General features: G+C 35.5%; 1 protein-coding gene and 1 long non-coding RNA gene across 15 annotated transcripts in view; both read left to right on the top strand.

Annotated features, from left to right (window-relative positions):
- Stxbp5l (syntaxin binding protein 5L) overlaps positions 1–24,790 on the top strand; it is a 326,815-nt gene that overhangs the window by 34,757 nt on the left and 267,268 nt on the right. For all 13 annotated transcript variants that reach the window (XR_013436856.1, XR_013436855.1, XM_078044143.1 and 10 more), the window contains exon 3: positions 11,661–11,758. Coding sequence is in view for 11 of the 13 variants with exons in the window: in XM_078044143.1 (XP_077900269.1) it covers positions 11,661–11,758 (98 nt within the window). In the remaining 2 variants the exon portion in view is untranslated. The remainder of the gene's footprint in view (positions 1–11,660; positions 11,759–24,790) is intronic.
- Positions 17,839–24,481, top strand: LOC120884470 (uncharacterized). 2 transcript variants are annotated; one of them, XR_005726907.2, is made up of 2 exons: positions 17,839–23,421; positions 24,067–24,481. It is a non-coding gene; the product is annotated as an uncharacterized LOC120884470 (long non-coding RNA). The 2 variants fall into 2 exon arrangements; XR_005726908.2 differs by having other exon boundaries at positions 24,038–24,481.

Here is a 24,790-nt window from a genome sequence, read left to right as displayed (position 1 = left end):
GCCTCAGCAACTTAGTGATATCCTGTCTTGAAAAATAAAAAATGGTCTGGGTTAGTGGCTTGGTGGTTAAGTGCCCCTGGGTTTAATCCATGGTTAAAAAGAAAAAAAGAAAAAAAAGAAATATATAAATATCCATCCATGTATTATGTTCTCAAAGTCTCACTTGGATTCTAGTGGAAGTTGTACTCTCTAGGAGTTTAGATGTATATCACCTTTACATTGCTGTGACGAAAATATCTGAAAAGAAAACTCAGGAGGAAGAAAAGTTTTTCTGGGTTTATGGTTTCAGAGGTTCTGTCTATGGTCAGCTAGCTCCATTTTTTTCTGGCCCTGAGGAAATGCTGAACATCATGGCAGAAGGGCATGGTAGAGGAAAGGTGTTCAGCTCACAACTGCAGGGAAGCAAGGAGAGATAGCAAGGAGTCAGGGACAAAATATAATCCCTAAAGCGATGCCCCCCAGTGACCTGGTTTCTAGAGCCATGCCCTACCTGCCTATGGGCAATACTTAGTGGTCCATCAAATGGATTAATATACTGATGAGATTATACTCATGTTCTAATCATGTCACCTCTGAACATTCCTGCATGTGAACTTTTAGGGAGTATGTATGCAAATCATAGCAGATGGAACTGGAAGAGATTTTAAAATCACTTACATTATTCTTTTATTAAGCTAAGTACTGTGTCCAGGTTAGATAGTCAGTGATAGAGCTGGAACCCAAAGTTGGTCTCCTGACTCCTGGTACACAGTATTCTTCCATGTCATTCTGTCTTTGTAGTTCTGCTTCACAATATTTCCATTTTCTTTTAAAAATGGGTTTTATTTTGCCCTAAAACCAAAATATTTTTCTGTGACTACTAATTTCCATTTTTATTGTGACAATGAAAAAGATCTTTAAGTTTAAAGAAATTTGTTCTATAGCTATATAGACACAGAAAATAGTTTCAATAAAAGAGGTATTTATTTCTGTAAAGCACAATATAGAGTTTTATTGAGTTGCTATGAATTTAGATATTAAATTGTCTGAGGAAAGAAGCTTCTGTATCTAGGAAGAAAATAAAAAGTTTCATACAAATAAAAGAGTTTTAAGTGGAAGTGCTAGGATAGGCTGATGTGGGTTTTTTTTTTAGTTGAACATAATATCTTTATTTATTTATTTATATGTGGTACTGAGGATCAAACCCACAGCCTTGCATGCCCTAGGCAAGCACTCTACCACTGAGCCTCAGCCCCAGCCCCAGATAGGCTGAGGTTAGTTGGTGATTTGTTGATTTGAAAGAGAGGAAAGAATGAGGTATCAAGGTGTATCATGAATTGAAGCAATAATACTGAAGACATAAAACTGTTGATAGGGTCTAGAATAAAAACAAAATATATGAGCCATATAGTAAAATCACATAAGATGAAAAACACCAGTGGAAGTACTTTGGAGAGAACTATCTGGCCACAAGATTGCTATATTTTTTCAGTTCTGTGTCCTTTATTGAATAATAAAGTGATAAAATACCCATAATTGGCTTATGTTCTCAATGTGCTTGTACTCATATTACTTTCATCAATATATATTTGTATGTATCTGCTCTTTTCAATAGCAAGAATTGGGTCTGTTAATCTATAACTAGGTTGTTTCCTTGAAGGTATGTATTAACATATGCCTATATGGTATTATGATAGAAGAAGATAGTATGTTAGATTAAAGAAGATAAGTGAATTTAATTTGAATTTGGTTCTCTAATATTTTGAAAGAGCATTCTTCTGTTACATTTCTCTACTAAAATTTATATAGTATGCTCAATTTAGAAAGCATGTTTACATGCATTACTTCAATTATAAGTCTAAGATTTGTTTGGTTATACTAACAGTATGAATTATAGATTAAAAGTTAGTCACCATAGATATTGAAATGTAATAAAACTCAATAGTTTTTTGAATTCCTATAAGACTATTGAGCTTGAAATAACAATCTTTGAGCTCAAGTGACTTATAATATGCTAGGGAAGAAACACAAGTAGTAAAGAATAATCTGCTTTTATAGTGGATTTAGTAATACATTAGTATGTATAACATATCCCCAATTAAATAATTGTGTATACGGGGCTGGGGATGTGGCTCAAGCGGTAGCGTGCGGCCTGGGTTCGATCCTCAGCACCACATGCAAACACAGTAAGATTAGGAATTCTTTTATAAGAAAGAAAATTATCATGTTCAAAGATCCAAAAGGGAGTTGATTATAAAATTATAGGAAAATAAAGCACAAATCCCCTCCAGTTTATAAGATATTCAGAAGTAGATATCACAGAAATTAAATATTTATCAACTTACTGATTTTTAGAAATTTTATCTTTCTTTAATTTTAGATTCATTTTTATCACTATGATATACATAGTTTAACAAGTCAATACATTGCATATTCATAAAACTCACTTCCTAGTTCATTTTGCAAAGTTATTTTGATATTTTTATCTAATGTGTCTCAAGTTAACATTTTTATATTGCTACTGACCTTAAAAAGATAAGAATCCCCTCCTTTGTAACCCACCCCCATCACACATAAGTGCACTTCTCATATACCCATTCTCCCAATAAATCATAACTATTCACATTTTATTGTTACTGCTCTTTATTTCGCCACACATATGTTTTGTTCCCTGGGATTTTAATTGGCATTGCATTAAACCTGTAGAGAACTTTGGGTAGTATCGCCATTTTGATGATGTTAGTTCTGCCTATCCATGAACAGGGTACATTTTTCCATCTTCTAAGATCTTCTATCTCTCTCTTTAGGGTTCTGTAGTTTTCATTGTATAAATCTTTCACCTCTTTTGTTAGGTTGATTCCCAAGTATTTTATTTTCTTTGAGGATATTGTGAATGTAGTGGTTTTCCTCATTTCCATTTCAGAAGTTTTGTTGCTGATATACAGGAATGCCTTTGATTTATGGGTGTTGATTTTATATCCTGCCACTTTGCTGAATTCATTTATTAACTCTAGCAGTTTTTTTTTTGTAGACCCTTTTGGGTCTCTTAAATATATTATCATGTCATCCACAAATAGCGATAATTTAAGTTCTTCTTTTCCTATTTTTATGCCTTTAATTTCTTTTGTCTGTCTAATTGCTCTGGCTAGTATTTCAAGAACTAAATTGAATAGAAGTGGTGATAGAGGGCATCCCTGTCTTGTTCCAGATTTTAGAGGGAATGCCTTCAGTTTTTCTCCATTTAGGATGATGCTATCCTGAGGTTTAGCATATATAGCTTTTACAATGTTGAGGTAAGTTCCTGTTATCCCTAGTTTTTCCTAGTGTTTTGAACATAAAGGGATGCTGTACTTTGTCAAATGCTTTTTTGCATCTATCGAGATGATCATATGGTTCTTGTCTTTAAGTCTATTGATGTGGTGAATAGTATTTATTGATTTCCATATATTGAAACAGCCTTGCATCCCAGAATGAATCCTACTTTTGATCATGGTGTACAATTTTTTTGATATGCTTTTGTATTCGATTCACCAGGATTTTATTGAGAATTTTTGCATCCAAGTTCATTAGAGATATTGGTCTGTAGTTTTCTTTCTTTGAAGTGTCTTTGTCTGCTTTTGGGATCAGGGTGATGTTGGCCTCATAGAATGAATTTGGAAGAGATTCTTCTTTTTCTATTTCTTGAAATAGCTTGAAAAATATTGGTATTAATTCTTCTTTGAATTTTTTGTAAAACTCTGCTGTATACCCATCTGGTCCGGGGCTTTTTTTGGTTGGTAGTCTTTTGATGGCTTCTTCAATTTCTTCCTTTGTTATTGGTCTGTTAAAATTGTGTGTATCTTCCTGACTCAATCTGGGCAGATCATATGACCTAAGAAATTTATCCATATCTTCACTATCTTCTATTTTATTGGAATATAGGGTTTCAAAATAATTTCTAATTATCTTCTGTATTTCTGTAGTGTCTGTTGTGATATTGTCTTTTTCATCCCATATGTTAGTAATTTGAGTTCTCTCTCTTCTTCTCTTTGTTAGCATGGTTAAGGGTCTGTTGGTCTTATGTATTTTTTCGAAGACCAACTTTTAGTTCTGTCAATTTTTTCCATGGTTTCTTTTGTTTCAATTTTGTTGATTTCCGCTCTGATTTTAATTATTTCTTGCCTTCTGCTACCTTTGCTGTTGTTTTGCTCTTCCTTTTCTAGGGTTTTGAGATGAAGTGTGAACTCATTTATTTGTTGATTTTTTTTCTTTTTTTGAGGAATGAACTCCAGGCAATGAATTTCTCTCTTAAAACTGCTTTCATTGTGTCCCAAAAATTCCAATATGTTGTGTCTGTATTTTCTTTTATCTGTAAGAATTTTTTTATTTCCTCCATTATGTCTTCTGTAACCCATTGATCATTCAGTAACATATTGTTCATTTTCCATGTGATGCAGGATTTTTCCTTCCTTCTTTTATCATTGATTTCCAGTTTCATTCCATTATGATTAGATAAGATGCATGGTATTATCTCCACACCTTTATATTTACTAAGGGTTGCCCTATGGCATAATATATGGTCTATCTTTGAGAAGGATCCATGTGCTGCTGAGAAGAACGTATATCCACTTGATGATGGTTGATATATTCTATATATGTCGGTTAAGTCTAGGTTATTGATTGTTTTATTGAGTTCTATAGTTTCTTTATTCAGCTTTTGTTTGGAGGATCTGTCCAATGGTGAGAGTGGTGTGTTGAAGTCACCCATTATTATTGTTTTGTGGTCTATTTGATTCTTGAACTTGAGGAGAGTTTGTTCTATGAACGTTGCAGCACCATTATTTGGTGCATACATATTGATAATTGTTATGTCTTGATGGTGAATAGTTCCTTCTAACAGTATATAGTGTCCTTCTTTATCCCTTTTGATTAACTTAGGTTTGAAGTTGATTTTATTCGATATGAGTATGGCCACTCCTGCTTGCTTCCGAGGACCATATGAGTGGTATGATTTTTCCCAACCTTTCACCTTCAGCCTGTGTTTTTTTTTCCTGTCAGATGAGTCTCCTGAAGGCAGCATATTGTTGGGTCTGTTGTTTTAATCCAAGTTACTAGCCTATGTCACTTTATTGGTGAGTTTAAGCCATTAACATTTAGGGTTACCATTGATATATGGTTTGTACTTCCAGTCATGCTTATTTATTTATTTTAATTTGGCTTATTTTTCCTCTTTGGTTATTTCCTGCCCCCCCCCTTTACTGAGTCACCTCCCACTGTTAGTCTTGGATGCTGTTTTTCGTTTCCTCTTCTTATAGTGTTTTGCTCAAATGCTTTGCAGTGCTGGTTTTCTGTCTGTGAATTCTTTTAACTTTTGTTTATCGTGAAATATTTTAATTTCATTGTCAAACCTGAAGCTTGATTTTGCTGGATACAATATTCTTAGTTGGAATCCATTATTTTTCAGTGTTTGAAATACGTCGTTCCAGGATCTTCTCACTTTCAACGTCTGTGATTAAAAATCAGCTGTTAACCTAATTGGTTTACCCCTGAATGTAATCTGCCTCCTTTCTCTTGTAGCTTTTAATATTCTCTCCTTGTTCTGTATGTTGGATATCTTTGTAATAATGTGTCTTGGAGTTGGTCTATTGCGGTTTTGTATGTTTGGAGTTAGAATTTGGCAGTCCATCCCATCTTTCATTTCTGGAAAGTTTTCTAAGATTATTTCATTCAATAGGTTGCTCATTCCTTTAGGTTGGACCTGAATACCTTCTTCTATCCCAATGACTCTTACGTTTGTTTTTTTTATGACATTCCATATGTCTTGGATTTTTGCTCGTGGTTTCTTACCAGCCTTTTTGCGTTGACTATAGTCTTTTCGAGTTGATAAACTTTGTCTTCATTATATGATGTTCTGACTTCTATTTGATCTAGTCTATTTGTAATATTCTCATTTGAATTTTTGGTTTGGTTTATGGCTTCCTGCATATATAGGATTACTGTTTGATTTTTTTTTTAAATCTCTAATTCCTGGCGGAGTTCATTTTTTGCTTCTTGAATCTGCTTATGTAATTCATTTTCAAAGTATTCTTTCATTGTTTGGACTTGCTGTTAATGACTTCTTTAAGATTCCATTCCATCTGAGTCAGGTATGCCTTGAGTTCTTTCTCTGTATATTTTTCTGATGCCTCTAAGTTCTCCTGTAAATTTAAGTTATCCTGCATTGTTTGTAATCCTTTTTTCCCTTGTTTTTTCATGGTGCTTACATTACTTTACAACTCTGTTTGACTGCTGTGTTTCTGTTTTCTCCTATAAATTTGTTTTGGTTTTGTATAGCTCCAAGATCTCTCCTTTGTGTTGGGAGATAATGTTTAAAGATGTTGGATTTAATTGTGATTTAAGGTAAATTCATTAGTTTTATTAAAGGCCTATAGATGGCATATAGAGAATTGAGGTTTGAACTTAGGGTTTTATATTAAGGTTGGGCGATTTGATGGTATGGAGGTTAGTATATCTTAGCTTCTTTGGGGGGGTTGCTGAAATGCAAGTGGATAGAAAGGAGTACTTGAGGATAGTTAAGGGCTTAGGCGGACTAAAGACCGTCTCATAATATTCATCTCTTTGCATTTAGTAAATTACACGTAATCAGAGTGGTAATGCTTGGGAGGAAACATAGGGAAAATGTAAGGAAGCAAACCAAGAAAGAGACAGGGAGAGAAGAAAGAAAAAAAATAGAAAAGAAAAAGAAGAAATGATAAAAAAATAAAATAAAGTAAAATAAAAATTACAATTAAAAAAAAAAAAAGCACTGTTAGGCTTTTATTTTCTTAGCTTCCAGTAGGTGGAGCTGTGCCTTCCAGACCAAGATTGTGCTCTCAGGCTGTAGGAAACAATCCTTATGAGGCCACTCCCTCCTCCCCACCAGGTGTCTCTCCAATCCTTTTCACTTAGGTTTATTCCTGGCCTCTAGTCTCCTCGCTTCTCCTGCCAGAAAGGCCTTCCCCAGTGTGATACCTTTCCGCTGTTCAAGCTACACTCTGGGCCTTCAGTTTCCTGGATGTATAGCACTGCTATTGGGAACTGGCCCCATATTGTTTTGATTCCCTCCGATAGCCACTCCTCTGAGAGCTGGTGAGACAGGTTTCGTTTTAGCCGCTGGTGGGATGGGGGGACTTGGAGTTCAGGTGCCTTTACCTTTCCCCATGCCTCTACTCACGCTCACTCTGATAATCACGCCCCTGGAAAGCCGGGGAGAGATTTTATGCGATTTCCCCACTGTATGGGAGAAGGGCTAAATGTCACACACCTGTTCTATTGCTGAACTTGCTGCGATGGGGTCGGATATGTCGGAAACTGGCGATGGTGATGTCAGCTCTCCAAGATGGTGGCCGCTGGCTTCCTCAGTGGGGTGTCCGGTGTGGAGGGCAGATCTGGACTGTTTCTCTCCCCGTCTCAAACCCAGAGCTCAGCCTGGAGCACTGTGAAGGCACAGTTGGCAGGACCCCACAGAATCCGTAGCACCGTTTCTCTGCATTGGCACGTCTGAGTGCAGGCTCTGGCTGCTGGGCGGTCCGCTGATCAGTCAGCCTGAATCTCCAGGTGCACGGTTCACTCTTGATTGAGCAGCAGTAATTAATCCTCGGGTGTTGAAATCCATCCTCTAGGTTTCAGTGCACCCCAATTTTGCTGGAAATTCCTAACAAGATAGCTTCTGGCCATTCTAAACTCGCTAATCACCTGCACAGTGACGCGGAACATGGGGGTGAGGCACTCTATTCGCCACCATCTTCATAATCCTACACTATTCTTAAATATTTCACTACTTTGGGTGTTTTTTTGGAAATGTAATTATTTTATTTTTTACTTAAAAAGTTTTAAAGTTTCATTTTTATATGAAGTCCTCATAAAATCATACAATATCCATATGAGAAAGAATTGAGTTTCTACTCCCAATTTTGCTACTTGACCAATCAAGAAATAGTTTTAATAAAAATGCTTTGAATTAGTTATATCAACTCAAGTTTTCTCTACATCTGAGAACAATGTCATTTTTCTTAGTATTGATGGAATGCTTGATCATGAACAGTAGCGTGTGCAACTATCAATAAATAATGTCTTCATTGAATGAATCATTGTGTGAACAATTTTTAAATTACATATGTTTTCTAAGCAACTTTCAGGAATTTAAGAAACATGGATCTAAGAGACATGCTCCAAACAGATTCATTTAGCTGTTAAACAAAAGTAGTGTAAAGTATGAATTTTGAATAGAACAAAAGTATTAATTATAAATGAGTAACAGCGGAAATCTATACCATATTTTGTCATTGGCAGTACAAATATCCTCAATAGGTCTCACAATTGACTATTTAATTTTTTAAAAATGTGTTTATCTATACACTATAGTTATATACAATAGTGGGATTAACTTCAACATAATCATACTTGCATGGAACATATTTGCTCCATTTCAGTTCCCAGTACTTCCTGTTTCCCTCCCCTCTTCTCTCCCCCTGTTCTTCCTCTATTCTACTGGTCTTCCTTCTATTTTATTATTTTTAATTGGTGTTTTATAAATATACATAAATTTGGAATTCACTGTAAGATTTTACATAGTAGTTCTGTATAATCATTCTTGCTGAACTCCTTCATTAGTTCCAAATTTTTAGTGTGTTTCTTGGGGTTGTGTATATACAAGATTCTGTCATATACAAATACTTTTATTTCTTTCCAATCTTGGTTTGTCTTCTTTTTCTTATCTATTTGCTCTGAATAGAACTTTCAATACAATATTTAATAGAAGTGGTGAGAGTGCATATAATTATCTGTTTCCTAACCTTAGAAAGAAAGCATTAATTCTTTCAGTAATTGGTATGATGTTAGCTATAGGTTTTTGTACATGCTGTTTATTAGATTGAGGAGATTCTTCACAATTTCATCAATTATGTTTTAATATGAGAAAGGATGTTGAATTTTCTGAAATTCCCTTTTTGCATCTGTTGATATGATCAAGTGATCTTTGTCCTTTATTCTGTGGATACATTAATTAAATTTTCAATGTTAGAATGATATGTCAAAATACGTTCTACTGTATTTATGATTTTCAATGTTAGAATGTTAGAGTGATATGTCAAAATACATTCTACTGTATATATAACTAAAAAGAACAAATAAAAAATTTTAAAAAATGAATGTTAAACCAGTCTTTCATTCTTGAGATAAATCTCAACAAGTCATGTTGCTAGAATCCATTTGATAGTATTTTGCATCTATATTAATAAAAGTTATATGTATTTAGTTTTCTTTTCTCAACATGTCTTTGCCTGCATTTTTATTTTTTTAAATCAGGCTAATATTGGCTCATCATTCATTGAATGAGTTGGAAAGTGTTCTGACCTCTTGTTATTTTTAGAGAGGAACTGTATTCTGATTTTTGTAATCCATATGCTCTGTAAGAAAAGTATAAATCTCTTCCTTTTGACAATTTCATGTTGCTAAATCTACATCAGAAATAAACTATGTCAGAATCAAGAAGTAAATATTTCAGTTACGAGTCACACTGAAAAATAGTATTTTTACCAACTGCCTGGCAGAATTCAAAACACTCTTGTGAGCTTTAATGATGTATGTCAGTTCCCTATGGCCAAACAGGTGTCTCCCAGCAGCTAATATAGGATATTTAGTTATTGTATCCTTTTGTAGCCTTGAAGGACCTCTTTCATACTCTATGTAGAATAGATAGAGCAATGGAGTTGGCTGCATGCCATGTGATACACGTGCTTTAGAAGAACAAAGGAGCATAAATTGGGCTTGCAACAGAGAAAGTTATTCCCACACAGGCAATGAGCTAAGCACAGACCATGTAGACATTTTATCTTTTGGTAAGGAAGTGTTCCAGGTACAATGTATTCTCCTGCAGCCAAATGGGTGTCAAAAGACTGTATGAGACTGCCTTTGTCAGCACCAGTTTAGTTGAAAATTCTTTGATTCTAAAACAGTAGTTGATTGTTTAACAACATTATGAAATATTCATATTAGGCTACACGTTTACACATTTTTTGTGAAAGTACATTGAGTGAAAAAAACAGGTCATGATCATGGATCATGTAATCTAAACCTCATGTATATATTGTGTAGTATATACATACATACATGTTCTTGTATGCTCTAAAAAAGGAGGGAGTTATGCAATGAATTCCTTCCATTGTTTTCTCAGGGGAAGAGTTCTAAATTAATTACATGCTGTGGTTGATTTTTTTTTATCTTGAATACTTATAAATGTAGCATTTTGTTATCACAATGTTTCAACTAGGAAACAATTCTGGGAGCACCAGATATGTAGATGAACTGTATATAGAATCTGTCTTCTTCTGACCTGTCTGAGTCTTCTACCCTTTGAAAAGATACAGCATATTCCATATTAAAATGAAAATATTTCTGACATTACATGTTCCTTCTCATATGTCTTTTCCTTAATGAGTTCCTTATATTTTTATGTTTTTCTTTTGTGTTAATATGAAAACTTTCAAACATCAGAAAAGTCGAAAGAACTTCTGAATTCTCATGTGTGTATTCTCACCACCTATATTTGACAAGTTTCATTTTGCTGTATTTATCACATATCTATTCATTCTTCTTTTCATCTCTCTGTATTTTGGAGATGAATTTTCAGCTTGCAAATGTCAATACAATTTAACACTTCAGAATGCATAACATTACTTTTTCTTAACTCTTTTTGAAGAACAATCTACATACAGAGAAATCTCAAATTTTATTGTATTATTTGATAAGTTTTGACCAACATATACACTTTTGTAATATAAACCTCTATCAAAATATTGAATATTACTTTCATTCAATTAAGTTCCTTTGTACCACTCTCCAGTCAGTTCTCCTCAAAGTAACCAGTATTCTGATTTTTTCACCATAGATTTGTTTTGCTTATTATATATAAATGGAATCCTACTATATAAACTCTTTTGTGAGTGGCTACTTTTATTTAGCATAATGCTTTGAAGAATCATTCACGATTTACATCTATCAGTAGTTTGTATCTTTTAATTATTGAGTAGTAGTTTACAACATGAGGATACCATATTTTTTTAAGAGAGAGAGAGAGGAGAGAGAGAGAGAGAGAGAGAGAAAATTTTTAATATTTATTTTCTAGTTCTCGGCGGACACAACATCTTTGTTGGTATGTGGTGATGAGGATCGAACCCAGGCTGCATGCATGCCAGGCGAGCGCGCTACCGCTTGAGCCACATCCCCAGCCCAAGAATACCATATGTTTTTTTAAATTATCATACCACAGTTTTGTTATATTTTGGACATTTTGGCTATTTCCGTTTTTTTTTTACTATTATAAATACAATTGCTGGAAGTATAATTAGATAAGTCATTTTGTGGAAACATTTTTAAATTTTCTAGGTGCATATATAGGCATGGGATTGCTAGGTCATAGACTAGGTATGTTTAGTTTTATAAGAAACTGCAATATATTTTTCCAAAGTGGTGTAAAATGACATACTTTATACTCCCTCTAACAGTGTATGAGATTTTAGGTTACTCTATATCTTTGTCAACGTTTGGTGGTAGTTTTTATTTTTTTCTTTTAAAAATAAGTTTAGTCATTCTGGTTGCTGTTTATCTTGTTATCATTTTAGTTTTTAATTTTTGTCATTACTGTGTTATTTGCTCTCTTTCAGACTGTTCGGCATGGTTTTCCTTATCAGCCCACATCATTGGCCTTTGATCCAGTTCAGAAAATCTTAGCTATTGGAACAAGGACAGGTGCTATACGAATGTATCCTTAATATTTGGTTCATTATTACCTACATTAATATTAATTAAATGTTCTTAAACATTCAGGTAAGAGAAATATTTATGTCTAAATAAAATTTATTGCTTCTTTAGAAATGAGTAACTATTATGAGGTGCTATGATGCACGCCTATAATCCCAGGGAATTGGGAGGCTGAGACAGAAGGATTGCAAATTCAAGAGGCCTCAGCAATTTAGCCAGGCCCTCAGCAACTTGTCAAGACCCTGTCTCAAAAGATAAAAAGGACTTTGGATATGGTTCAGTGGTTAAGTGCCTCTGGGTTCAATCCCCAGTACCAAACAAAAAGAGTAACTATAAATATATGTGCACATTTTCATCTGATGTAAGTTTTCACTTATCTGATATGCCCCCCACCAAACAAAAAGAGTAACTATCATGAAAATCAAATTTATTGACATGTTTTTAATGTCTTTGCAATTAGTATTGATGTCCTTTCTTAAATTTCTGTTATTGGTAGTTTGTATTTTCTTTTTCCTGATCACATCTTGGCTAGAAGATTATCAATTGTACTGATTCTTTAAAAAAGAATCAACTTTTAGATTCATTGCTTTTTCTCTAATGTTTTACTATATTCTATTTCATTAATTTTTGATTCAATCTTTTTTTCTTTTACTTTGGGTTTAATTTGATCTTATTTTTTAGTTTCTCAAGGTAGAAATGGCATTAATTTGAGAACTTTCTTCTTTTCTACTGTGTACCTATAGTACTATAAATTTCCTCCTAATTGCTTTAGTGTCATCTCAGTTTTTCAAATTCATTATCTCATTTAAGATAATGTAAACTCACAACTAGTTGTGAGAAATCCCTTGTACTTTTCCCCCCAATTTCTTCCAGTTGTAACATCTTATAAAACTATAGTATATTATCACAATCAGAATATTGATACTAAGACCATCAAGATACAGGACCCTTCTACCACTATAGGATTTATCATGTTGCCCATGTGACCTCTGTCCAATCTAACTTTCCACCACCATTATTTGACCTCTAACAACCACTGATTTAGTCTTCATTTCAAAAATTTTGCCATCTTGAGAATGTAATATAAGTAGAATGGCATAGTATACAACCTTTGGGGTTCAACTTTTTAAAATTCCTAATTAATCTTTGAAGATTCACCCAAATTGTTGAATATATTCATCCCTTGGGATCTACAAGGGATTGGTCTCAGTTCTCCCCAGGGATGCCAAAATCTACAGATGCTCAGGATTCTTATGTAATGTGGTATAATATTTGCATAAAACCTACACATTCCTTTGGAATGCTTTAGATTATCTCCAGATTACTTAAAATATCTAGTGTATGTAAAATGCTATATAAATAGTTGTTACTACAATATTGTTCAAGTAATAATGACAAGAAGAAAGTCTTTGTATGTTCAATACATATGCACTTTTTCCCCCAATATATTTGATCCATGGTTTGTTGAATTTGTGGATGTAGAGCCCACCAATTTGGGTGTTGAGTGTATGAGAGCAGTTTATTCCTTTTTATTGTTATTCCACAGTTTATCTGTTTACCTGTTGAAAGATATTTGAATTGTTTTTAGTTTCTGGTCATTATTATTAAACAGCTGTGAATATATGTGCACATTTTCATATGGTATAAATTTTCACTTCTCTGATATAAATGCCTAGGAGTAAAATTGGGGCAATTGTGTGGTTATTGCATGTTTTATTTTTTAAGTATACAGTTCAGAGTTATTAAATACATTTATACTATTGAATAACTATCATTGCCATCCTTCTCCATACATGTTTTCATCTTATAAAACTGAAACTCTATAATAAATAATTGCATATTCCTTTCTCCCATAGTCTTTGGAAACTACCATTCTCCTTTTTGTCTGTATAATTTTCATTATTCTAGCTATGTCATATTAGTGGAATCATTTAATATTTGTCTCTTTTGTGACTGGCTTATTTTATTTATCATAATGTCTTCAAGGCTTATCCAAGTTGTAGGGTATGCCAAAATTTCTTTTTAAGGCTGAATAAGATTTCATTGTATTTACACACCACATTTTGATATCCTTTCATTTGTCAGTGGATACTTGGGTTGCTCTTGTGGTTTAGCTGTTGTGAACAGTGCTACTATGATCATAGGTCCTTTTTTTTTTAAAAAAAGAGAAAGAATTTTTTAATAGTTATTTTTTAGTTTTTGGGGGACACTACATCTTTCTTTGTATGTGGTGCTGAGGATTGAACCTGGGCTGCACGCATGCCAAGTGAGCGTGCTACCGCTTGAGCCACATCCCCAGCCCATAGGTCCTCTTTGAGACATTGGTTTCCAGGTCTTTTAGGTATGTTTCCAGAAGTAATTCTATTTAAAAATTTTTGAGGAATCTCCATTCTGTTTATTAGTTTTGTAGTAATACTAATTTACATTTCCATCTGTAGTCAACATCTTTTGCTGAAAAAAAATGTTTTAATTTAAGATCATCTATTTATATAGCTAAACTTTAAGACTTTTAATTGCAAGTCTTATGTAGACTTTGGACCAGAATTTTCAGGTAAAGCAATTTCCATAGTAACAGGGTTTTGTTTAAGAATTTTTTTAAACTTATTTTATTTTTAAAATTGATTGATTTATATGTCTATTTATTTTGGTCTCAGTCTAGCAGTCTTGCATGTTTTCTTTTTATCTAGGACTAGTTTAACTATAAATCTTTTAAACAATCTTGAGTAATAAAATCATATTAAAATAAGCAAAAGGTGAAGGGAGTTAAAATTGGAGGGCTAAAAGTTCTTTCATCTTAACTCCATAATGAATTTTAAGAATTATCTTAAAGTGTTTATAAGAAAATTTAAAATTAGACTTGCATGTCAAACCAAATATTAAACAAGGTGTATAAACCAAAAGCATTTCACCAGAAAAAGGACATTAGCTTAATTATGCTTAAAAGGTATAGGAGAGGGCTGGGATTGTGGCTCAGCGGTAGAGTGCTCCCTTAGCACAAGCGGGGCCCCCAGGTTCGATTCTCAGCACCACATAAAAATAAAGGCATTGTGTTGTGTCCATCTACACCTAAAAAAAAAATATTAAAAAAAAGTATAGGAGAAACTTCTGTCAAAAAGAGGGGACTTTCCATAGGAACTCTCACAGAAATATTCCTAGGAATTTGAGGGGGCAGTTTACCTTGCTGGGTTTTGAATTAAATTTCTACTCAGTTATTCTGCAGCACCCCATTTGTGATTCTATCTGGTGGCCAGAGCTAGAGTTGGTTCTGAGGAAATATTTGCAGTCATTAATATGCTGCTTTTGGGGTTTCTTATCAGAGCATCACCAATGAGCCAGATATATCCCCTATTACATGTATCAGAAAACCCCAAACACCAAGGGGGAATGTGGGATTGCTCAATGTGTAGGATGATCATTCCCTTCTGTACACCTCCCACATGAACTGTATTTTTTATTTTTGGGGGCTGGGGATACTGGGGATTCAATTTACAGACACCAAGCACTGAGCCACATCCCCAGCCCTATTTTGTATTTTATTTAGAGACAGGATCTCAGTGAGTTGCTTAGAGCCTCACTTTTTTCTGAGGCTGGCTTTGAACTTGTGATCCTCCTATCTCCACCTGCCAAGCCATTGAGATTACAAGCGTGCACCTATAATGCCACCATGCCTGGCTTTCATATGAACTGTTGAGTTTCTTCTAACACAAGATTGTGGTATATTTTTTCTCACTTGGCTTCCTGTGAGACCACTTCATGTCATAGGTATGATGCTCTGACACTTCTATCATGACTTAGTCACCCAGGGACATTCAGAGTGGGCGCCAGAGGGAGCATTTGTCTCTGAAGTTTGGAGACCTTTATGTAGAAAAATTTCTAATAGAACTATTTCCTGCAGCCATCAAATCCTTTAGCTTCTATCCAGTTAATTATCATAAAAACAGACTAATCAAATACTAATGGACAAAAGAACATGTAAAATAATTAGATTAAAGTGCACATTCAGATCAGAACAGAACCAGATCAGATATCCCAGAGAGTGACCACAAGGTCAGGTGGAGACTCGCAAGTTAAAGAGATTTCAAGCCATATAACATGAATTACATATAAAATAATTTCTTCAGCTTGGTGATCTTCTATGGGCCCCTTACCTCATTGATGCCATGCCAAAGAACTTTCCAGTAGGAAGTGCCTCACTAGAGGGGCCACTGAATACTTATCAGTTTTGGTAGTCAGACACTATATTTTTCCTCTTGAGGCTGGTGGAATTTTAGGAGCAGCTGAAAGAAGGATGGAGTGAAATCCCCCAAATATCAATGAACAAGAAGCAGCAGAAAGGAAACAGCTGCTCACTGAGGTTTAGCCAGACTCATAGAGATAACAACAACAAAGGAAGCCACAAAAGAAGTTGCAACTATACCTATATTGATCATTATGCTCAGTGGTCCCTAATAGCTTACTGAGGGCTAGTCAGTCATGCCTAGTCTTTCCCAGGTGTCCTCCCTTGGTGTCTAACCTCACAATGGGGGTGTAAAAATTTCCCAAGAAATTTCCCTTAGATTTCCTGTGTTTTTTTTGGGTTGCCAGTTAGCTGAGAATCAAATCTGTTCTATCAGTCACAGTTCTTCCTGGTCAGTGGTCACTGGCTATAGAGAAAATGGTCCAGGGAGGAGAAGCTAGGTTATCAAGTAGAATTGTCTTGGGAACACTCCCCACCCCCAAATGGGTGAGCACTAACAAGCCTCCCTGAGTCCTCACAACTTAATGGAATTAGTCCAGGCTGAGCTGCTGCTACCCACTGTTTCTGCTTCTGGAGTTAAGGAAACTCTTAGGAGCCATTGGGAACCCTCCAATCTAGGAAGGCCAAGGTTGTTCCTGCAGAGCAACCAGAAATTTGTCATGAACTTTTCATGATCTTTTCCTATTTGGTACTGCTTGCAAATAACCAAACAGTCTTAAGGCAAGCAGGAAATTTTTATTCAGTAGCCTAAAAAAGGAGAAGGGGAGCTCAGGCTCTAAAGGCACCTTCTCCCCAAGCAGATCTGGTGTCTGGGTTTTTATCAGAACTGATTTATGAAGGGGATAGTGTAGAGTATTAAAGCTGTCTATAAGGGATTGGCAGTTGGCAGTTGAAGAGTGGTTATGGGCACCCAGCCTTGATTTCCACAGTCAGGCAGCCCCTTCTAATAAGCAGATGAAAGCAATAAGTTACTGGTAGGTGGGTTGCATGGTTGCATTGGGGAGGGTATCATCCTGATGACAGCTGAATCATATGGTATATCCATTTTTAGTTTCTTGAGCAATCTCCAGTACTGTTTGTAATTAACATTCCTACCAACAGTGTACAAGAGTTTCTATTATCCACACCTTCACCGACATTTGCTATTTTCTTTTCTTTTTTTTTTTTGATAGAAGCTCTCCTAACTCAGATGAGATGATACTTTGTTGTAATTTTATTTGCATTTCTCTGGTGGCTAATGATTTTGAGCATTTTTCATATATTTGTTGGTCATTTGTATTTTCATCTTTTAAGAAGTGTTTATTCAGATCACTTCTCCATTTTTGAAAGTTGGATTAAAATTGTATATTTTTCGTTAAGTATTTTGATTTCCTTATATTTTCCAGATATTAACCATTTATCAGATGAAGACTTGGTATATATTTTCTCCCATTCTGTAGGTTTTCTCTTTATTGTTTCCTTTGTTGTTCAGAAACTTCATAGTTTGATACAATCCCATTTGTCTAGATTTGTATTAGTTTCTTGTGCTTTTTAGGTCATATTGAAAAAAATCATTGCCTGTATTTATGTGACAAAGTGTTTCCTTATATTTTATTCAAGTAATTTCATAATTTCAGGTCTTAATATTTAGATCTTTGATCCATTTTGAGTTGAGAGATAGAAGTCAAGTTTCAATCTGCATATGGATATCTATTTTTCCTGATACAACTTATTGAAGAGATTGTTCTTTCTCCAGTGTTTGATTTTTGTGCCATTGTCAAGAATCATTTGGCTGTAGATGCATGGGGTAATTCCTGGAATCAACATTCTGTTCCATTGATATAAGTTTCAATTTTTATGTAAGTACCATGATGTTATGATTTCTACCTGTAGTGTGTCTTGAAATCAGATACTCTGACACCTCCATCATTGTTCTTTTTGCTCAAGATTTTAGAATTGTTTATTTTCTTGTTCTGTGAAGAATATTATTGGTATTTCAATGAGGATTGCAGTGAATCTATAAATCAATTTGGGTAGAATGGGCATTTTAACTATTAATTTTTCTAGTCCATGAACATGGAGTCTTTCCTTTTTTTGTATTTTATTCAAATTTATCTCATTAATGAGATAATTGTTGATGTCTTTCATTTCCTTGGTTAAATTTATTAACAGTCATTTTATATTTTTATAGCTATTGCAAGTGGAGTTATTTAATGATTGCTTTTTTGGCAAGTTTGATACTAGTGTATAAAAATGCAACTGATATTTGCATTTTGAGTGTGTGTGTTTTATATTAATTTATCAGTTTTAATAGACTTTTGGTAGTTTATTTAGGCTTTTATATGTATGGAGTAATATTGGCTGCAAACAGGCATAATTTGACTTTCTTTCTATTTTCTTTCTCATTCTTAGTTGTTCAGGATAAAATTTCTAATACTATGTTGAATAAGAGCAGTTGAGTATGGAATCCTTTTCTTGTTCCAGATCTCAGAGGAAATGCCTTCAGTTTTTTTCCAATCATTATAATAGGGATATGTGTTTTAATATTATAACTTTTATTATGTTAAGTTATGATACTTATATACTTAATTTGTTTAGGGTTTTATCATGAAGACATATTGAATTTTATCAATCCCTTTTCTGCATCTATTGAAATTATAAAGAGATTTTATCCTTAATTCTGTTGATTTATGTTTATTGAACTGTGGATGTTGAACTTTCCTGGCATCCCTATGAAAAGTGCAATTGGATCATAGTGAATGATATTTTTGATTATTGCTGGATTTAGTTTGCTAGTATTTTGTTAAGAATTTTCACTTCTGTATTCACCAGGAATTTGGTCTATAATTTTCCTTTTGTGTATGTGTCCTTGTCTGATTTTGATATCATGGTAATTCTGGCCTCATAGTTTGAGTTTGGAGGGGTTCCTTCTGTCTCAGTTCTTTGGAATAGTTTGAGAATCATTGCCATTTCTTCTTCATAAGTTTGGTAAAATTCATTGGTGAAGCTATCTGGTCCTGGGCTTTTCTTTGGTGGGAATCTTTTAATTAATGATTTGATATCATTTGTTACTGTTTTTTTAATATCCTCATGGAACAATTTTGGTAGGTTGTGTCCAGCAGTGCATTAATTTCTTCTAGATTTTCCAATTTGTTAATGTATAGTTTCTAATGATTGATTGTATTTCTGTAGGATCAGTGTAATGTCTCCTTTTTAATTTCTTATTTATTTGGGTTGTCTATCCTTTTTCTTTTTAAAAAATATATATTTTAGTTATAGGTAGACATAATATCTTTATTTTATTTTAATGTGGTGCTGAGAATTGAAATAAGTGCCTCATGCATGCTAGTTGAGAGCTGTACTACTGAGCCAAAACCCCAGCCTCTCTCTTTTTTTCTTGATTAGCTTAACTAGTGGTTTGTTGATTTTGCTTATCTTTTCAAAAAAGAAACTATTAATTTCATTGATCTTTACTTTTTAAAAAAAACTGTATTTATACTTTGATCATTGTTGTTTCTATTTTCCTACTAATTTTGGGTTTGCTTTGCTCTTGCTTTCTAGGTCCTTGAGGTGAATTGTTAGGTTGGTTGGTTGAATTTTTTTTTTGGTAATATTAGGTACTTATTATTATGAACATACCTTTCAGAACTGTTTTTGCTGTATTCCATTAGGTTTGGTATTTTATGTTACCATTTTCATTTGTTTTGAGAATTAAAAATTTTTCCTTTTGATTTTTTTCAATGACCTGCTTGTTTAAAATTATTTTGTTTATTCTTCATGTATTTGTATAATTTCTACAATTTCCTTTGTTATTGATTGTAGGTTCATTCCATTGTGGTGCAAAAATGTAATATGATTTAGTTTTAAAATTTTCTTAAAACTTGTTATGCTATGGTCTATTCTAGAGAATATTTAATAGGCTGAGTTAAAGAATGTGTATTAAATAGGTATTAGATGAAATATTCTTTAAATATTTGTTAGGTAATTCATCTATAGTATAGTTTAAGTATGATGTTTCTTTATTGGCTTTTTTGTCTAGATGATAAAAAATGGAATGTATGTATGTATAATATGTATATATGTATGTTAACATGAGAGTCAATGGTATAGAAGAGAACATGGAGATACAGGCTTAAAGTCAGTAATATTTTCTTTTTTTAATTTGTTCTAATTAGTTATACATGATAGAATGAATTTTGATACATCCTACATAAATGGAGTATAACTTCTCAGTCTTCTGGTTGTATGTGATAACACCAGTCATGTAGTCATATATGCACATAGAGTAATAATGTCTGATTCATTCTACTGTCCTTTCTACTCCTATGCCCCTTCCCTTCTCTTCCCTTCCCTCCCCTCCCCTCCCCTCTGTCTAATCCAAAGTAACTCTATTCTTCCCTAGCTCCCTGCCTGGGCCCTTATTATGAATTAGCATATGCATATCAGGGAAAACATTTAAGTTTTGAGTCTTGGGGATTGGCTTAGCATGATATTCTCCAGCTCCATCCATTTACTGGCAAATGCTGTAAGTTCATTCCTATTTATGGCTGAGTAATATTTTATTTGTGTATATATACCACAATCTATTTATCTATTCATCTGTTGAAGGGCAGTAGGTTGGTTCCATAATATGGCCATTGTGAATTGAGCTGCTAAAAACATTGATGTGGCTGTGTCACTGCAGTATGCTGATTTTAAGTCCTTTGGGAAAAAACCAAGGAGTGGGATAATGGGATCAAATGGTGATTCCATTCCTAGTTTTCTGAGGAATGTGCTATCCAGAGTGGTCACACCAATTTGCAATGTATGAGTGAACCTTTTTGCCACATCCTCTCCAACATTTATTGTTACTTGTATTCTTGATAATTACCATTCTGACTGGAGTGAGATGAAATCTCAATGTAGTTTTAATTTGCATTTCTTTTATTACTTGAGATGTTGAACATCTTTTCATGTATATTTGATCATCCATTTTTCTTCTTTGAAGTGCCTGATCAATTCCTTTGCCCATTTATTAATTAGGTTATTAGTTTTTTTGGTGTTAAGTTTTTTGAGTTCTTTACATACATATCCTGGAGATTAATGCTGTATCTGTGGTGCATTTGGTAAAGATTTTTTCCCATTCTGTAGACTCTCTGTTTATGTCCTTGATTGTTTCCTTTGCTGTGAAGAAGCTTTTTAGTTTTATTCCACCCCATTTGTTGACTCTTGATTTTACTTCTTATGCTTTAGGAGTCTTGTTGAGGAAATCAGTTCCTAAACCAACATGATAGAGAGTTGGGTCTACTTTTTCTTGTATTAGGCATAGGGTCTTTGTTCCTGTGTCTAAGTTCTTGATCCATGTTGAGTTAAATTTTGTGCAGGGTGAAAGATGGGGGTTTAATTTCATTTTACTATATATGGCTTGCTAGTTTTGCCAGCACCATTTGTTGAAGAGGCTATCTTTTCTCCAATGTATGTTTTTGGGTCTTTGTCTAGTATGAGATAATTGTATTGAGTTTATCTCTTGTGTCTTCTATTCTGTACCATTGGTCTATGTATGTGTTTTTGTACCAATTCAATGCCATTTTTGTTACTATGGCACTGTAGTATAATTTAAGGTCTGGTAATGTGATTCCTCCTGCTTCACTTTTCTTACTAAGGATTGCTTTGGCTATTTGGGGTCTCTTATTGTTTCAAATGAATATCATGATTGCTTTTCCCTTTATACCAGTATTCTGAGTTGGAAGAAAAAGGAATTTAATACTTGGTGTGTACATATGATGAGGTTTTAAAAAAACAAAAGTTATTACAGGTTTTCAGGCTTGAAAAGTCCATTGAAGTATCTTATGAATTTTTTGGTTTTATTTATTTATTTATTTATTTATTTTTGGTACTAGGGATTGAATTCAGGGCACATGACCACTGAGCCATATCCCCAGCCTTATTTTGTATGTTTAGAGACAGGGTCTCACTGAATTATGTAGCACCTTGCTTTTGCTTTGAACTCATTATCCTCCTGCCTCAGTCTCCCAAGCCCCTGGGATTACAGGCGTGCGCCACTGCACCTGATTATCCTACAGGTTTTATAATCTCTGAACACATAAATATTATTCTCCATAACCCATTGAAACAAAAAGCTCTGGGGATCTTTTGTTATTCTTTTTTTTTTGAATTTTTTTTAGTTATACATGTGCACAATATCTTTATTTTGTTCATTTATTTTTATGTGGTGCTGAGCATTGAACCCAGTGCCTCATATGTGCAAGGCAAGCCCTCTGCTACTGAGCCACAACCCCAGCACTGTTTTGTTATTCTTATTATGAAAGTTGGAAAGGTTCTGGAGGCCAAAAAAGTTAGATGACCACTGGGGGTTATGCCCAGGTGTGACTGGCTTATTTCTTGCTCTGACCCCAAAAGGAACCACTGTGATGGAATTTCAAATACTGGCTATATAATGAAGGTGTCTGCAGCTGGGATTTTGTCTATAATTACAAAAAGATTTTGGTGGTGAACCTTCAGAATCCCAGATAGTGCATTTAGTGGTTGTTGGTTAGTGATTTGGTGTTTTGCTATTGGTTTTTTAATTTTGGGTTTTTGTTTTGTCTTTTTGTTTTTGGTCTTTTGTTTATTTGTTTGTTTTTAAGCTAGTATTCTTAACTGGATTCTGACTTAGGATGTGTAGTCAGAGTAGTGTAGTGCTGCAGGGGACCAGCTCCTGCTATGAGATGGCTCCCCAGACCATTATGATGTCCTGAGGGTCACTTGGCAAGGGGGCTTTGGCCAGTGATACTAGCCTACCATCTTCTCAACAGGGCAGAGGTCATAGTGAAAGTTGTGCTGAAGACAGAAGGGAATGTTCCTGTCCTGTCAGAACCTGATAGATAGGTTCCTGGCCCTGGAACACGGAAACATGATTCAGCACTTCCAGATTATCAAGACCATGCACAGTATCTACCTGGTCATGGAGCATGCAGGTCGGGGAGAGCTATGGTAGAGTATCCCTACTGCAGTGGCCTGCAATAGGAGAAGGCCCTCAGAGTGTTCAGGCAGATCGTGTGTGCCACATGCCGCTGCCATGAGAAGAAGGGCATCGTGTAGCTCCACCTGAAGCTGGAGCATGTGGTGGATGTCAGAGGTAATGTCAAATTCATTGACGTTGGCCTTAGCACCAGGTTCATGCCTGGGTAGAAGCTGAACAGGTTCTGGGGCATTCTCCCATACTGTGCCCCTGAAATCGTCCAGGTGCAAGAATATGAGGGTTCCCCAGCAAACTTCTGGAGGCTGCATGTCACTCTCTATCTATGCTCACAGGAAGATGCCCATTTAAGGCAAGCACCACTAAGCAGCTGCAGAAGCTGATCATGCAGGCAAGCTACGACATTCCCCTGCACCTTTTGGAGGGAGCACTGAGCCTCATCCAGCAGATGCTGATGCTGGACCCCTTGCAGAGGCCTACTCTAGAGCAGGTAATGGGGCACCCATGGCAGAGCCAGGGCAAGGACTCTTCACCCAGTCATTCCAACAAGCCACCCCCTCAGACCCCCTGACTCTGCCATCATAACCATCATGTTTGACATGGGTTATGTCCCCTTTAATGCATGGGTTGCTCTGGAAAATTTAAAATTTGATGAGGCCATGGCTACCTACCTCATTCTCTGGCACTGGAGAACCCAGGGGGTGGGCTGCAAGCTCCAGGTAAAGCTTGTGTACTGTTGGGTGTTTGGGCCTTGCAGATCCTTTCAGTGTCTACCCCAACAAGTGCACAAGCCAGCCAGCCTTTTCCTTGGCCTGTGAGCAATAGAAGGCTGAGGAGGCCAAGAAGTTGGGGCAGAAGGGGGCTGCAAGTGCCAGTGTGCTTGCCATTCTTCTCCACTTATTCCATGTGGGCACACCACTCTCCCAGCCTAACTTCCCAGCCTGACCCTGTGTCCCACAGGCCTGAGTACCTCAGGCCCATCTCCTGGGTGATCCTCAGTAGGTAGGTTACAGAAGGCTGTAGTTTGACATCCCAAGGTACCCCCTCAGGGCAATTCATTGACAGAGCAGGGGGTCACTAGAAGGATTACTACCTGCATTCTACAGCTTTGTTGCTACATGCCGTGCTTCTGCAGGCTGACCTTAAGAAGAAGAGTGGCTCCAATGGAAGGTGGCCACAGATAATCTTGGTTCTGTAACAGAGTGGCTCCAGTGGACATGCATACATGAGACAAACAGATCAATGGACAGCCAGAAGACCCTGAGCTCTGAGCATCCTGATATCATGAAGTGGGCATCGGTCAGGAGTGAACTCAAACAGCTTCAGCAATGAGGTGTGCCAGCTGGCTTGGGCTTGTCCAAGTGGATTCCAGCCAAGAGTCTGTCTGGATCCACCAGGACAGTCCTCTGTCCCCACCTGCCACAGACATCAGAGACTCTTTTCCCTGGAACACTTCCCCCTGCCCTATTTTCCTCTGGCCTTCCTTCTGTGCTTCTGGGAGAGAAGAGATGGTTCTTAATAAATTTCTGTTTCTTACAACTTGTATAATACCGATGTTTCAGAGATTTTTTTTTTAAGGGGACAGGTTTAAAAAGAGTGAGAAAGGGCTGGGATTGTGACTCAGTGGTAGAGTGCTTGCCTAGCACAGGTGAGGCACTGGGTTCTATCTTTAGCACTCCATAAAAATAAATAAAATAAGATATTGTGTCCATTTACAACTAAAAATAATTTTAAAAAGGCAGGTCGCGGGGGGGGGGGGGCGGAATAGCCAGGCCATAGTGCAAGGGCAGGAGTTCAGTAGTAAGTCAGTCCAAGGCCTTGACCACTGTGCCTCCCTCTCTTGTTCATTGTAGATAGAG

The sequence above is a fragment of the Ictidomys tridecemlineatus genome, chromosome 3 (assembly GCF_052094955.1).
Source record: "Ictidomys tridecemlineatus isolate mIctTri1 chromosome 3, mIctTri1.hap1, whole genome shotgun sequence".
Taxonomy (NCBI): domain Eukaryota; kingdom Metazoa; phylum Chordata; class Mammalia; order Rodentia; family Sciuridae; genus Ictidomys; species Ictidomys tridecemlineatus.
The sequence above is the reverse complement of the archived record's forward strand: the minus strand, read 5'-3'. Positions and strand labels throughout refer to the sequence as shown.